The sequence below is a fragment of the Podarcis muralis genome, chromosome 6 (assembly GCF_964188315.1).
Source record: "Podarcis muralis chromosome 6, rPodMur119.hap1.1, whole genome shotgun sequence".
Classification (NCBI taxonomy): Eukaryota; Metazoa; Chordata; class Lepidosauria; order Squamata; family Lacertidae; genus Podarcis; species Podarcis muralis.
This window is the reverse complement of record NC_135660.1, coordinates 68,444,864-68,457,964: the sequence shown is the minus strand read 5'-3', so window position 1 is coordinate 68,457,964 and position 13,101 is coordinate 68,444,864. Positions and strand designations below refer to the sequence as shown.

General features: G+C 46.2%; 1 protein-coding gene across 3 annotated transcripts in view; it reads right to left on the bottom strand.

The window, feature by feature from the left end:
• Nucleotides 1-13,101, bottom strand: part of DNAJB12 (DnaJ heat shock protein family (Hsp40) member B12) — a 28,735-nt gene that overhangs the window by 3,392 nt on the left and 12,242 nt on the right. For all 3 annotated transcript variants that reach the window (XM_028729595.2, XM_028729594.2, XM_077930506.1), the window contains exons 4-8: nucleotides 12,026-12,211; nucleotides 7,718-7,797; nucleotides 6,464-6,573; nucleotides 2,560-2,732; nucleotides 1,784-1,935 (exon numbers count right to left, since the gene is read on the bottom strand). In XM_028729595.2, coding sequence (XP_028585428.1) covers nucleotides 1,814-1,935; nucleotides 2,560-2,732; nucleotides 6,464-6,573; nucleotides 7,718-7,797; nucleotides 12,026-12,211 — 671 coding nt within the window. In that variant the 3' untranslated portion in view covers nucleotides 1,784-1,813. The remainder of the gene's footprint in view (nucleotides 1-1,783; nucleotides 1,936-2,559; nucleotides 2,733-6,463; nucleotides 6,574-7,717; nucleotides 7,798-12,025; nucleotides 12,212-13,101) is intronic.

Here is a 13,101-nt window from a genome sequence, read left to right as displayed (position 1 = left end):
AGTCACGCTGGGCTCCTGTGGGCTTTTGCGGGAGGTGGGGGAATTCCGCCACCTCCCACAAAAGCAGGGAGAAGGTCTTGGAGTAGCGCACAGGCTGCGTGCAGCCTGTCCGCTGCTCCCAGAGCTGCAGAGGGGAAATCATATTTTTTTACTTGATTTCCCCCCCTGAAAACTAGGTGCGTCCTATGGGCCGGTGCGTCCTATAGGGCGAAAAATACGGTAATTCATTTGTGGTTGCACTAAACTACTTCAGACTGGAGTTGTAGCCTAGCCATAGCTGTCAACGTTTTCCTTTTTTTAAGGGAAATTCCCTTATTCCGAATAGGATTCTTCGCAAGAAAAGGGAAAAGTTGACAGCTATGAACCTAGCCTACTCCCATAGCTTTCTACATAGAGGGATTTGCTTTCTGTATGGAGATGTATTCAGTCATGAGAACCCCTATCTGCATTCTGAAGTGGTACAGCCCAGGAACAGGTTTACCACCCCGCTGGGTCAAATTACAAACTGTCCTCCTGACCTCCTTGCCATTGCTTCAATTGAAATGCAGCTGCGGGGCATCTGAATGGTATTGGGTGTTGTGTTGTCTGGGGAGGGGGAGGGGTGTTAACCCTTTCTGATGTCAAACCTACCCCCCACCCCCCTAAGCTACTATTAGCCTGGCTGGAGTAAAATGGCAGGTGCCTGCCTTTTTTCCTAACTGGCCTAATAACAGATTCCAGGGTTGAGCAATTTTGACTGGACAAACGGCCTGGGGAGAAAAGGTTCCCACAGCATCATAGCCCTGATCCACTCGGTCCCCGTACTGGCACAGCTGCTTTTAAATTTTGCAAGGTTTTTGAAACTGGAAATTTCAATCACAGCGCTTCTGAGTATTACACAGTTTGACCCTAAGCACTAAGGCCTTAATGGGGAAGGAGAAGATACACTCCTCACTGGCATATTTTCATACAGATCTTTTTTGAACTTTGCGCTGGTTTTGTATTGTTTTAATTTCCTCTATGTCTCTCTATTCCAATATTTACAGGGAAATCTCACCACAAAGCGATAAAATCCTTGCCGTTCTCTGCAACCTCATTTGCACACATTGTATGCCACATCTGTACACCAAGCAGCTCCTCAAATGGTTCCGGAGATGTCACCATGCTGCTGCAAAAACTGCTTTTTTTGGTTGTTTGCAACAACACAATGAAAATCGCAATTCCTCTTTAAAGAGATCCCCCCCCCCCCCAATTTCCTAGTTCTTTCGAGTTCTGTGCTGGTACCATAGAACCGTTTTTCCCATTCAAGAGGCAGCAGGCAGTACAAACGGGCTTATCACAGGTGGGCAAAGTGGCCCAGTTGCTCGGAGCAGCTTCAGATGTCAGAGAAGCACCTTCAACGGAATGAGAAGTTACTAAACGGCTCATTCCGCTTGCGGCGCTTCCGTGGTAGTAGCTGGAACCACTTTCTTTTCAGTTAAGTTCTGAAATTCTCAGCTAAATGAGAAAGTAGGAGGATGCTCTCATATAAACATGTGACAGGCCAATCAGCTGCAAGGTCATTTTGTTTTGATCCCAAATGCTATGGAGGAGAAGCTGAAAGGACCCCAAAAGGCCAAAGTACAAACCAAGCCCAATGTCCTGGCGTTACGTGTGACTTCTTGATTAAGGGATGTCTGTGCATGGAAAAGGAGACCTACATCTATAAGTTAGACTAAGCCAGCAAATAAGGACTATGGTGCCGTGCTTGAGAATCATGGGGGGGACGGGGGACGGGAGGGAGGCATTAATCACCAGCTCTTACTTAGCTCTCTATGGACTGTTTCCGCAATAGTTATCCATGCATAGATGCCTGAACTTCAGACAGCCTGCTGCAGCTTGGCGTGCCCATCTTCTGTGCTCTCTGATACAGATCTGAATCTCCAAAGTAACGTGCCCGGTACAGCAAGCCTTCCTCTGCAAAAGAAAGCCATTACCATTGAAGCAACTGTCATGAAGGCTGGCAAGCATAATTATTCCCTTGGGCCTGTATAATACTTGTTCCCAGGTACTCCCCATGCAGTTCACTGGAGAGATGGTTTGCTTCCTAGCTGCTTCTGGAAAGAGGACATTTCCCATCACCTATCCCATTTTGCAGCGAGTCCCTTTGAGCAGGGAGCTGTAAGGGAGTCAACAAAAACATTCATCTACTGCTATGCACCTGCCTCAGACATTGCAACTACAGCTTATTTTAGGGTTGGAACAGGGCAGACAGCTTGGTCGTTACTGAAAGCACATCAGAACCTGTCTTTGTCTCTACCTTTTGGAGGATTATATCAGCAAAGTTATTGTGCTGACCATAGGTGATGATGATCAGCTTTGTCTAAAACTGTAGCATCTGAATACACTGGACCGAGGTCCTTCCGTGAACCAGACTTGTAAATATGTCAGGGTTGTCTTTTCTTTAGATCAGAACCTTCCAACACCTTTGTCAAGCTCTAGGAATGGAAAAGTCAACTTGGAGAGACAGCTTTCTCTAAGGGATGGCCCAATAACCAGCCTGAAAACCAGATATAATTCCACAAAGGTTGGGACACTCACTCTGTTGTTTTTCCTTCCAACAGTTATTTCGGAGATTTGCAATATAGTCGTCTTCCACGCTCCTCTCCACGTTTTTCAGATTTGTCCCAGTGTATTCTTCTGCAAAGTTGTCAGCTACAAAGTAAGATACTTTCAAGTGTTCGGTCGTTCTCTTGTATATATGGCCGACCGACCTGGGAAAGGGGAAGAAAAAGAAAGATCTAAACCAACAACACAAATTAGTTTGAATAAGGAGATAATAAGCCATAGATCAGTCTTGCTAAAATGTGAGGCCCACCCAAACCAAATGCAGGACCCTCGGCCATGTACGGTGGCCTGTAAGGTGGAAAAAACAACAACCTCTGTTCCCCCCTGTCTAGCAAAACCAAAGTGGTTGTGAAGTACCTTGCAGGCCACAGTACCTTGCTCAATGGGACACAAACTGCAAGGGCAGAATGGACTAGGGACACGGGAGGCATTCCCAGCAGGATAATACTAAATCTATTAAGCAACTACAATTTCACTTACTGCCCTGAAGTACTTTGAAAAGTGAATAATAGTACACGTGTTTTGGAACAGAAAAAGTGTCATTGACTTCATCAGTCTCTCCTCAGACCCAGCAGCATGCTCTTGCACCTTCTTTTGCCATTTCCTCCCCACACATTTATCACCCTATGCCTGAAAGATGTTTGGTCGCATTTATCAGCTTGGGACCTCTGGGCTGCCAACTGAGGCAGGCAAGCCATCTTCAAGAAAGCCTCTTCGCTCTGCAAGCGAACTCCCGATATAGATTCCAAGCAGAAGAGGCATGTGCCCATTAGCTGACATTCACTTAATATGGCTGATGGCAAGAAGGGTTCACCCTTCCTGATGGCAACCAACCCTAAAAACACCAGCTTGTGCTAACAAGAAATGACTTTCAAGTCCCATTATTCACCTGGAAAGAGAAAAGATCTGCTCTTCCCCTAAAGCAACGGGAGGCCAGACTAAAATAGGCTGCTGGCAAGATTGATATGCTTTCCTGAAAATATTCCCTAACATTGTCTCTAATAAGCTGTTGCCATTTTTCTTCTTCTAGGGAACACAGTATAATTTCAGTGTCTTTTAAACAAAATCAAAATACATTCAATTTTCTTTTTTTAAAAAAAATGCTGCCTTTTATCATTTACAAGAGCTTGTACTCCTGGAAGAGGAATTTTGAGTGATCATCTGTGGAGTGACTCCATCTCTCCGACTGACCCCCAACAGACACACTAGGATGAAGAGCGTGAGGTCACTTGGCCTTGCATCAAAATCCAGCAACAGGCCAAGGGAAATGCAAAAAGCAAGACTACCTGTACCCAGAGCATAGGGTAGTAGCAAATATTAAGGGGGGACTTTCAAAAAAAACATGCTAGAGGTTCTTCTCAAGGGTTTATTTACACAGGTGACGATTTACAAAGAGTATTAAACTGATCACTTGGAAGCATTTAGATGGCTTCTGAACTTTTCAGCAGCAATGCACTTCCTTTTACCAGCCAAGACAGATGGTGAGCTCAGCTTACCAGATTTCCCCAACAGCAGCAGGGTCTAGTGCAAAGCAGTAGCTGGCGAGTCAGCATCGCCCCCTGCTGGCTGACACTGCACATTTGTCAGTCATAACTGCTGCGGCTGCAATGACGGAACGCTAGCAGAATGCGTTTATATTATATTCAGTTGCTCAGACAGGGGATGGGATCGCTGCCAAGATGTTTGCCACTTGGATGAGGCAGCTAATTTGCTTGTGATGAGCCAACAGTGGAATTGATGCATTTGGCTTTCCATCCAAATCTCTATGGGGGAAGGATATGCAGTTTGATAAAAGGAGTCTGAGAAAGGAGGCAGCTCAAGGGCCCTAAGCACAAAGGGGAAATCACAGGCTTAAGGGTTCGGACCCTTTTCCTGGCCTTTTCCAGACCACTAAATATACAAAGGGACCCGGAACAAAGTATCAAACCTTAGCAACGAAGCCAATAAATATACACAAGGAAAAGCCTGTGTTACAAGCTACTAGCTTCCTCCTGTTCGATGCTACTTTGGTAACTGCTTTTGATATGATGCTGCAGCAAATGCACGTTTGCTGCTCAGAGAAGCAAATAGTGCAGATGTGGATTTTCATTCAAAATCTACCCCTGCCCCATGGCTTGTATCAAGCAGAAGCCATGCACTCAGCACTGTGGGCCCAATTCTGCGGAACTCCCTCCTCAGATCAGACCAGTTCCCTCCCTGTTGAACTACTTCTGATTCTGGGTGAAGACATTTTCTTTAAAAAACAACAACACAAAAAACACAAGCCAACAAACTAGCATGTATTTTAAGGAAGTCCCCGCCCCCCGCCCCCAATTTTATAGCTGACTTCAACTGTATGAATCTATTGTGTCTATTATATCTCTTTTGCAACCTTATAATGCACTGCTCAAAAATTAGAGTGATATATCTATGTAGCATACATCCATGTTGCAGTTTGTAAAATGGGGTGGTAATATTTTAAATCTAACCATCCTCCCTGTGTTACATATTTGGGCTCCTGTACATATTCCAAATCATTCAGATGGCTCCCTTCTGTCAGGGGAATATCTTCCAAGAAATAACAGCACATCCCTGGGGTTTTCCAACCTACTGAATAAGGGTAGAGACAGATTTCACTTGGGCATACAGAACCTGAGCTACCTGCTGAGCCCCTGAGCAGTAAGCTACCCTTGCCTACTCAGCCTAATCCTCAAACATCCCATCTCACAGATAAGCGCCACAGCTTCCTATCACGGGCACATTCCCAGTGAGCCACTCCAAGTGGAGTTTAGGCCAGAAACGCGCATTGCAAAGGGCAAGCCCAAACGGAGCACTCTTCTCCGTCCGTGGCATCTCGTTCTCCTCGCCATCCCTCCCTTCCTTCCTGGAAGGCAGAATGGAAGGGAAAGACCAAAACAGACCAGTAAAAGAAGGACACCTCCTCTTTCTCATGGGCTCAGGTGTCCAGATGCCCTTTCCCTCTAGAAGTGGAAGTAGCAGATGAGAGAGGAGACACAATCATCACAGGATCAGATCCAGCCTGTGGCTGGCAGAGAAAGCACGGGGGGGGGGGGGGAGTCCATGGACTAAACATTCAGAAATGTTCTCCTTGCAGTATATTGAGTTCTTTCCCAGATAGCACCTTAATCAGCTGGTCAACTTGGTCACTGCACCATGAGAGCTGAGCTGAGCTTATAGTCTCAAGAACGTTACAACTACTGAAACCTTTCACATGGCAGAGAAGACGCCAATTATTACGGAGGATACAGGTTTTCTCCCCCCCCCCCCCCAGATTTGATAAGCATCTTACAGGAATCCAGAACCTCAACTTGACACCACAGGGGAAAGCCTGTGGGAAGAGGGGAAGGGTTCTCTTCACTCCTGTAAAAGCTTTTTTCCAGAATAGTTTTTTCTTAACCCCTGCATAACTTGGAATGCCACCTGACACTGACCCATGCAAACCATGTTGGATCCTAGAAGCTTGTGCCAATGTCACTTGGAAAATTTATAAAATAAATGCATGAAAAATTCCAAACCAAAGATCTGCCGATGTGGAAAGCAACACAAGGGATTTGTTAAGTAACACATTCATTTGGGCAATGGCCACAGAATGTCTCTTTCTGAAACAGCAACCGTTTTCATGATAACAGATATAGTCGGGTTTCTACAGAAGACATGTGCAGACAGATTCTGATCTAGGGGAAGTTTCACACAAAAGAGTCCTGCCCCCCATGCCTCCTGAAGTATTCTGACCACGTGCAAATCTAAAGAGTTTAATCAGCATGAGAGAAAGAGATGGAAAGGAAAAGAAGCAACACAGGGGAAAGAATGCATCAAACAAAAACAGCAACTGGCAAAAGACTTAAGCCAACTGTGTAGAAGAGTAAAGGGAACTAACGGTCTGTGGCTCAAACTGTAAGGTGGACTGGAGACCATCATCTGGCTGAGAGCAGAAACGATGATGAGGATGAGAATAGGCATCAGCTGGACAAACAGCCCAAGGCCACCCTAGGGAGGAAGAAGGGAATGTCATCAGTGCATGTGCATTCACAGAAGGGCCTCATCCTTCTTGCTCAGACCAAGCCCCGGGTGAGGGGAGGAAAGGAGGGACTTGATGTTGAAAGACCAGCCATTGCCACGGTAGTAACACCAAGCACTTTCACAGCACATTAAGAGTACTCAAAAGTTATTTTGAAGGCATTATCTCAGCCATAATTGTAACGGAGATGTGGCCCTCCTGATGTTGTTGGAGCTACAATCATAAGGACACAAGGAAAGCTCTGATGCCAGCGGTTCTCAAGGCCAGAGCTCAGGGACGATGGGAGCTGTAGTCCAACAACATCTGGGGACCCACAGGTTGAGAAAGGCTGGGTTAAACCAAGGAATTCTTCAGCCCAGCATTCTGTTTCCACAGCGGACAACCAGATTCCACTGGCAAACCCACAAGCAACATGTGAGTGCAGTCGCGCTTTCCCACTTGCGCTCCCTAGCTACTGCTATTCCGGAGCACGCTGCTTCCAATACTACAGGAAATATACAGCCATCATAACTAGTAGCCACTGGTAAGTCTCACTGGACAGCCATCCACAACTGTTGGACATACTGGCTGGGGTGGCAGGCATTCTGAGCCCAACATCATTCGGTGGCCCACAGGGCCCCCAAACCTGCCTTTTAACATGGCTGTAAGGTAGGCCAGTATCATCATCGTACCTGTACCACAGATGGGGGCAGGGACTGAGAAAAGTGTCTCTCTTGCCTAATGCCCCAAGCAAGTTCAGAGGCAAGAGGTGAACATCCTAGTTCACAGCCTGGCACTTGGCTTTTCTGCATTTGAATTATGAAACTTTAAAAAGGTACACAGTGCAGTGCATCGGAGGATGCAATTGTACTGGTAGTTAAACGCAACTGAAGACAAGTAGTCACTCGTCCTCTATTTGGCAACTCAGTCCTAAGGGCGAAAGCTGCATCCTGGAAAAAAAAAATCGCAATCAAATATAAAAGCAAAAACCCAATGGGGTTGCTTTAGCTTTCAGTTAATTAACAGTTAACAAACCAGCTGGGACAGAGGAGTATGGAGAAGCAATGTTTTACTGGAACAGGTCAGTATGTTTTGAAGCATTTTTACTTTCTCTTCCTTCTGGCCGCAACTTACATCGCCTTGATGTTCCCGCCTGTCTTGCCTCTGGTGGTAGGTATATCGCATCCTGCCGTTGCTGTATACGTGAACGTTACCTGTGGGTGAAAGCGGGAGTTGTTAAGAGCAACTAATAATACGGTGTCAGCAAACTGAGACAGCGTATGGCCAAGGTCACAGCAAAATTTGGAATATTTCACTGCTGGAATGGAATTTAACCAGGCCCTAACAAGTGCAGCAACAGGTTAGAAGGTGATAGTAAGAGCCCCATGACAGGAGAAACTCCATAATGGGAGAGATGACAGGCTGGGTTGTTCCAAAGGCTGCAACAGAGAAACCAGCTTAACCAAGACTTTATACTGAGTTACGCTCATGTGTGGAAGATGCGTTCCACTGCACTAATAGGTAGGTCGTATTTACGATCAGGGTTCTAATCCTTTAGCAACTAACCCCTTGGTGCGTCAAAGGAAATATGCATGGAAGAACAATGCAACTTTAAAGGCTTTCTCAAAAAGTAAGCGGCAGAACTGCTCAAGTCACAACTGCAAAAATAGCCTAGGCTATTGACATGGGTGCAGTTTGGCTCGAGAGAAGAATGACAAAACCTTGTCTTATTTGCAACTCTACTTTTATCGCAGGGCATATGCCACCTGGCAGATAGATCACCCAGCACAGAGTTGTGAGTTTCTCGCTCAGGAAAGATGGGCAGTGGTCATAGAAATGGACCTTCAGTGTCCCCTGGTGTTACTTTTACAAGCCTGTTCCCCTCATTCCTGCATGTCCCACTTTGTGGCTCTTAAGACAAAGGATCCCCAGGCGGTTGCTATTCAGCCACCCCACTCCCTGAGCCGGGGGGGCTCTGGATCCCAGGAGGTTCATCATCTCACGTGGCTCTCCCCGATGTTCCCTCCAGGCAGATTCCACCACTCTCGGAGGCTTCCTGCTGCAGGCAGAGACGGTGCACTCCCTGTGTCGTCTTCCTTTGGGCTCTCTATTAAGGGTGGGGCCTGCCAGGGAGACTCAGATAAGTACAACCCCCCTCCTCTCCTCAAAAGCCCTTCCTCAGTTCTTGAGAGCCCTATAGGTCACTCGGCCTCAGTCTCATCTGTTCCCCCTTGCTTCTTTCCCCCCGCTTTCCTGCTCTGGCTACCTGTTCACCATATCGTCTCCTAGACGTAGTCAGGAGCTGGCACCAAACTGACACCGACACGCCGGTCAGAAATTACTCCTTAGAAAGAGGAGGGAGAGGTCAGGGGTTTTCTTAAGATTGGTGCAGGCAATGACACCTTTGCTCCTGGAAATCTGCCTCCTGATTTCTTGGCTAGGCTCCCTTGCATCTGTCACACATCTGCCACTACGGAGCTTTCCAATCTTTAAGGGACGTTTAGTGCTTTCAATAGCCAGGCTCTAAGGCATGCTAAAATCCCTCCCAAAGCTTATGATAGAGAACAGCAACCTGCTGGGGATCACAATAGGTTAGAGAGCCAAAAGCTTTGGGAAAGTGGAGGGCAAGGAGTACATGCATCAGTCTGGTCCCTAATTTTTGTTTCTTAAGTGCCTTTAAAGCTCAGAATTCCAACATGCATATCAGGCATAAGACACACTGGAGAGTAAACAGTGCATGTTCATGGATGTTTTGGAAACTGAACATGTGCTTGCCCCCTTTGGATCTGACATTACTGCTCAAGGAGTACATTTTGGCGAGGATCTGTGCTGTGGAAACATTGAAAATAAATGTAATTTGGCCAATGTGTGTTTTTCTTTGAAAAGCACCCTAATATTGCACCTGTATATCATCTAGGAGTCTTTATCAACACATAAATGTGCATATTTAACACACTGGCTTTGATGCTATATAAATATTTTTAAAGATTTTTTTAAAGCTGTAATTTTCCATTTGCTTTTTCCATTTGTTATTTCCATTCAGCTGCAAGCTGTAATATTAGCAACACGCTTATTGTTTTTATGCCCTGAAGATTTGCGAATTCCTACAATGGGCTTCTCATCAATGGGCCGCTATCCATTTCTCTCATCTACCTGAAGGGCTTTTTCCATTGAAACATGCACTTCTTTTATAACACACAGCTATGGAACTAATAAAGCTTTTTGCAAAGGCCTGGGATTTTCTGCCTTTAGGATACAGTACAGCAGACTTATATTTCACACGGGTAAAGATAGGAGCGGAGATATGTTAACAGTGACTATTGTCCAGGCAGCACAAAAGCACCAGCAACTTTTTAAACTAGAGCAAGATATGGTGGTTTAATCCAATCCCTGGACCGCAAAGCCTTTCTTTGTGGCATGCAAAACATTTAGAAAGCCACAGAGTCTTGTTTCAACACCAAACTTCGTTGATCACAAACACCAGCAAAGTGACCAGGGGAAAAAAAATAATAAAACCACAATGGCCAGGGACCATAGAGAAAAAATGGGGTGCTCTTTCCCCATGCGTAATCACACCATAGTGCATGTTTTAGGAGAGTAGGCTGTCAAATGGGAGCTGAGTAAATATTGTTTCATGGCATCAGTTTGGATCAAAATGCTAGTACAGAACTGAAGGTAGCAGGTCATAGGAAGCGCATATATGCAGGGTGAGTCTTTTAAAAGAGGGCCTGTGGAACATGTGTACTCTGTATCCACGGGGCCTCTTTTAAAGGACTCACCCTGTATGTATATGTATATATATATCTGTGTGTGTGTGCGCGTGTGTGCATGCGTACATGCTAGAATTCAAGGCTAGAACTCCTCTCTCTGATATGTCCGCTTTCTATGTGCCGAGATCTTTTTTATTCAAGGATCATTCAATCACACAACCCCCCACCTGTACTTTGAAGTGGTACAGTTCAGGAACAGTTTTGCCAGCTCCTCTGCTGCTTATGTGAACCCAAGAGTGACTTTAGAACTAGTTAATGTGTTGGGAGGCCTACGGCACCATTTCCTATATAACCTGCTACCCTTACAAGGTTGAAATTTAGGCTGGCGGATGGCAGAGCCTCCGAATTATCTAGTGCGGAAAGAAGAACGGGAAGGAGCTCCTCCGAGGGCAAATGACCGCGGACTAAGCAATCTGTCACCAGCAGCTCTACCAATTATTGAAACCACAAACAGTGTACGCTGTGGAAAAGGAACCGGGACGGCAACTAATTCCAAAGGATTCAAGCAAGGGAGCCAAGGCACATGCTGCAGGGAACGCAACCTCTCCCAAACACTCCATCCTTCACCTCTCTAGTCAATTTCGACCCCAAGGAAAAGGCCTTCCTAGTCCCAAGTATGGGGATCATATTGGGCCTCAGACACAGCACCTCTCTATGATATGAGTTCTGCAGGACGAGAGGGGGAGGCCCACAGCACTTCCACTCAGCTGGCCAAATGATCTGTCCAGTAGGCAGCAATGATTTTCCTTTCCTTACCCCTGGGATGGGGACCCTGTTGCCCCCCTGATGTTGGTGGACCTCAACTCCCTTCATCCCTGACCCCTGGCCATGCTGAGCAGGGATGATGGAAGTCCAACCACACCTGGAGGGCGACAGGTCCTGTCTTCTACCTACAGGGAGGGAAAGCGTACTTCAAGCACAACACAGCCCCTGAGGGAATCTTTCTCATCAAGAGCTCCATTTTTGCCTGTGCAGCCCAAGCAGGCAACTGCACTGGTGCTGGGCTGGATTTGTGCAGCGCTCAGGAATTTGGGTGCTTTTGGCAAAGGACAAGATGGCGCCCCCTCTTCATTTCATGTGTAGAAGCCAACGGGGCCAGCAGGCGACTCTTGCGCCAACGCCAGTGACAGGATCGTGTCCTCCACCATACCTAAGGCAGAAGGTCATATCAGGCCTTGTAACAACAGAGAGGAATGGCTGAGGAGGAACCGCCAGGGAATGCTGCTGCCCACCAATGTCCTCTACCTGAGGCAGTTGCCTAACAGTAGGGCCGGTTCTGGTTGCACTGATAAGGAAACCTAGGAGGGTGTATTGGGTCAGAATGGTTTTCATTTTCATGCAAGGTTAGACAGGAGAGAAAGGAAGCTTCCTTCAAACAGCAGTCTCTTTCCAACTCAACTTTAAAGGGAACTGCCACCAAATACCTTGCGGAAGGGTCTTTCACACTGCTTGCTAGAAAGTCGAGTGTTGCTCTAACATCTGGATTCTATTAGCACATCCAACAAGCTTTGTTTCGATCAGCCCTGGTCAACTGGGGGGGGGGAGGGTTATCTTGCCTTATCTAGGGCCTGCTTTGGTTCTGGTAAGTGACTGTGGACCAGCTGAGTGGGTGACTCCTCATTTCCCCAACCTTCTCTCCCCCCCCCCCCCGGATTTAAAACAAAAGGCTTACTAGAAGGAAAACCACCACCAAAGAACATATTGAAGAGGTCTTCAGGAGAGATGTCAGCCTCAAACCCTCGGTTGAAGTCCGTAGGGCTATGCCCGTGCCGTGTGGGACTGACTTTTGCATCTCCAAACTGGTCGTACTGCTTCCTCTTCTCTGGATTACTCAATACTGCGTATGCATTACCAATAGCTGAAATGTAAGAAAGAAGAAAGGATTCGTATTTTTGCCTCCAGCGACAGCAAATGTCAGCCAGTGGCCTGAAGCCAGCAAACTGGAAAAGTCCCCAGTTCGTATCTCACATCAGGCAGGAAGTAAGTGGGTGGTCTCGTTCAGCCCACCTGTAGAATGGGGATAGTGAATGCAGATATACCCTACATATGCATTATGAAGTGCCTCAAGCTTTTAAAAGAATGTGTTTTCGATACTTGTAATAACAGCAGCCTCTCTTCTGTCTGCTTTCCATCCTTCTCTAGTTGATTTTAAAGCCCTTACTAAATCTCCATTTTTAAAAGGCATCTGAAGGATAAATGTGCATGAAAGAAAAATCTGGCCTACTGATGCAATGGGTGCAACCGGTTTGCTAAGTTCATGGAATCACAGAATTGTAGAGTTGGAAGGAACCCCAAGAGTCAACTAGTCCAATTGAATAACTATAATAAGTTCTTGTTTTAATGGTCTGCCTTTTCATAATGGTTCTGCTTTTATTGGAAAGGGAGTTCATGAATGATGAACGAAGTCCAAGCGTTCCAAACAGGGTATGCCAAGAATTTGATAAGCTATTAGGCCCCATCCTGATCACCTTTATGACTTGACATTTTCTTATGTCCTGGTTCAATTTTATTGAGGATGTATCTGTCAGGGGCTCTACATTATGCAAAGCAGTCATTTTGTTCTTGCAAGCACACTCCTAAGAAGAGGACCATAAACAAGGTCCGAAGGCAAAAAATGTCACACTTATCAGAGATCACTGGGGAAAAGGAACACTAAAGCACCAGCTAACATCTGGAAAAATATTAACCAAGAGATTTCCAGAAAGGAGTGCATGCCTCTTTCCATTCCCCAAAGGTAAAGAGGTGAAC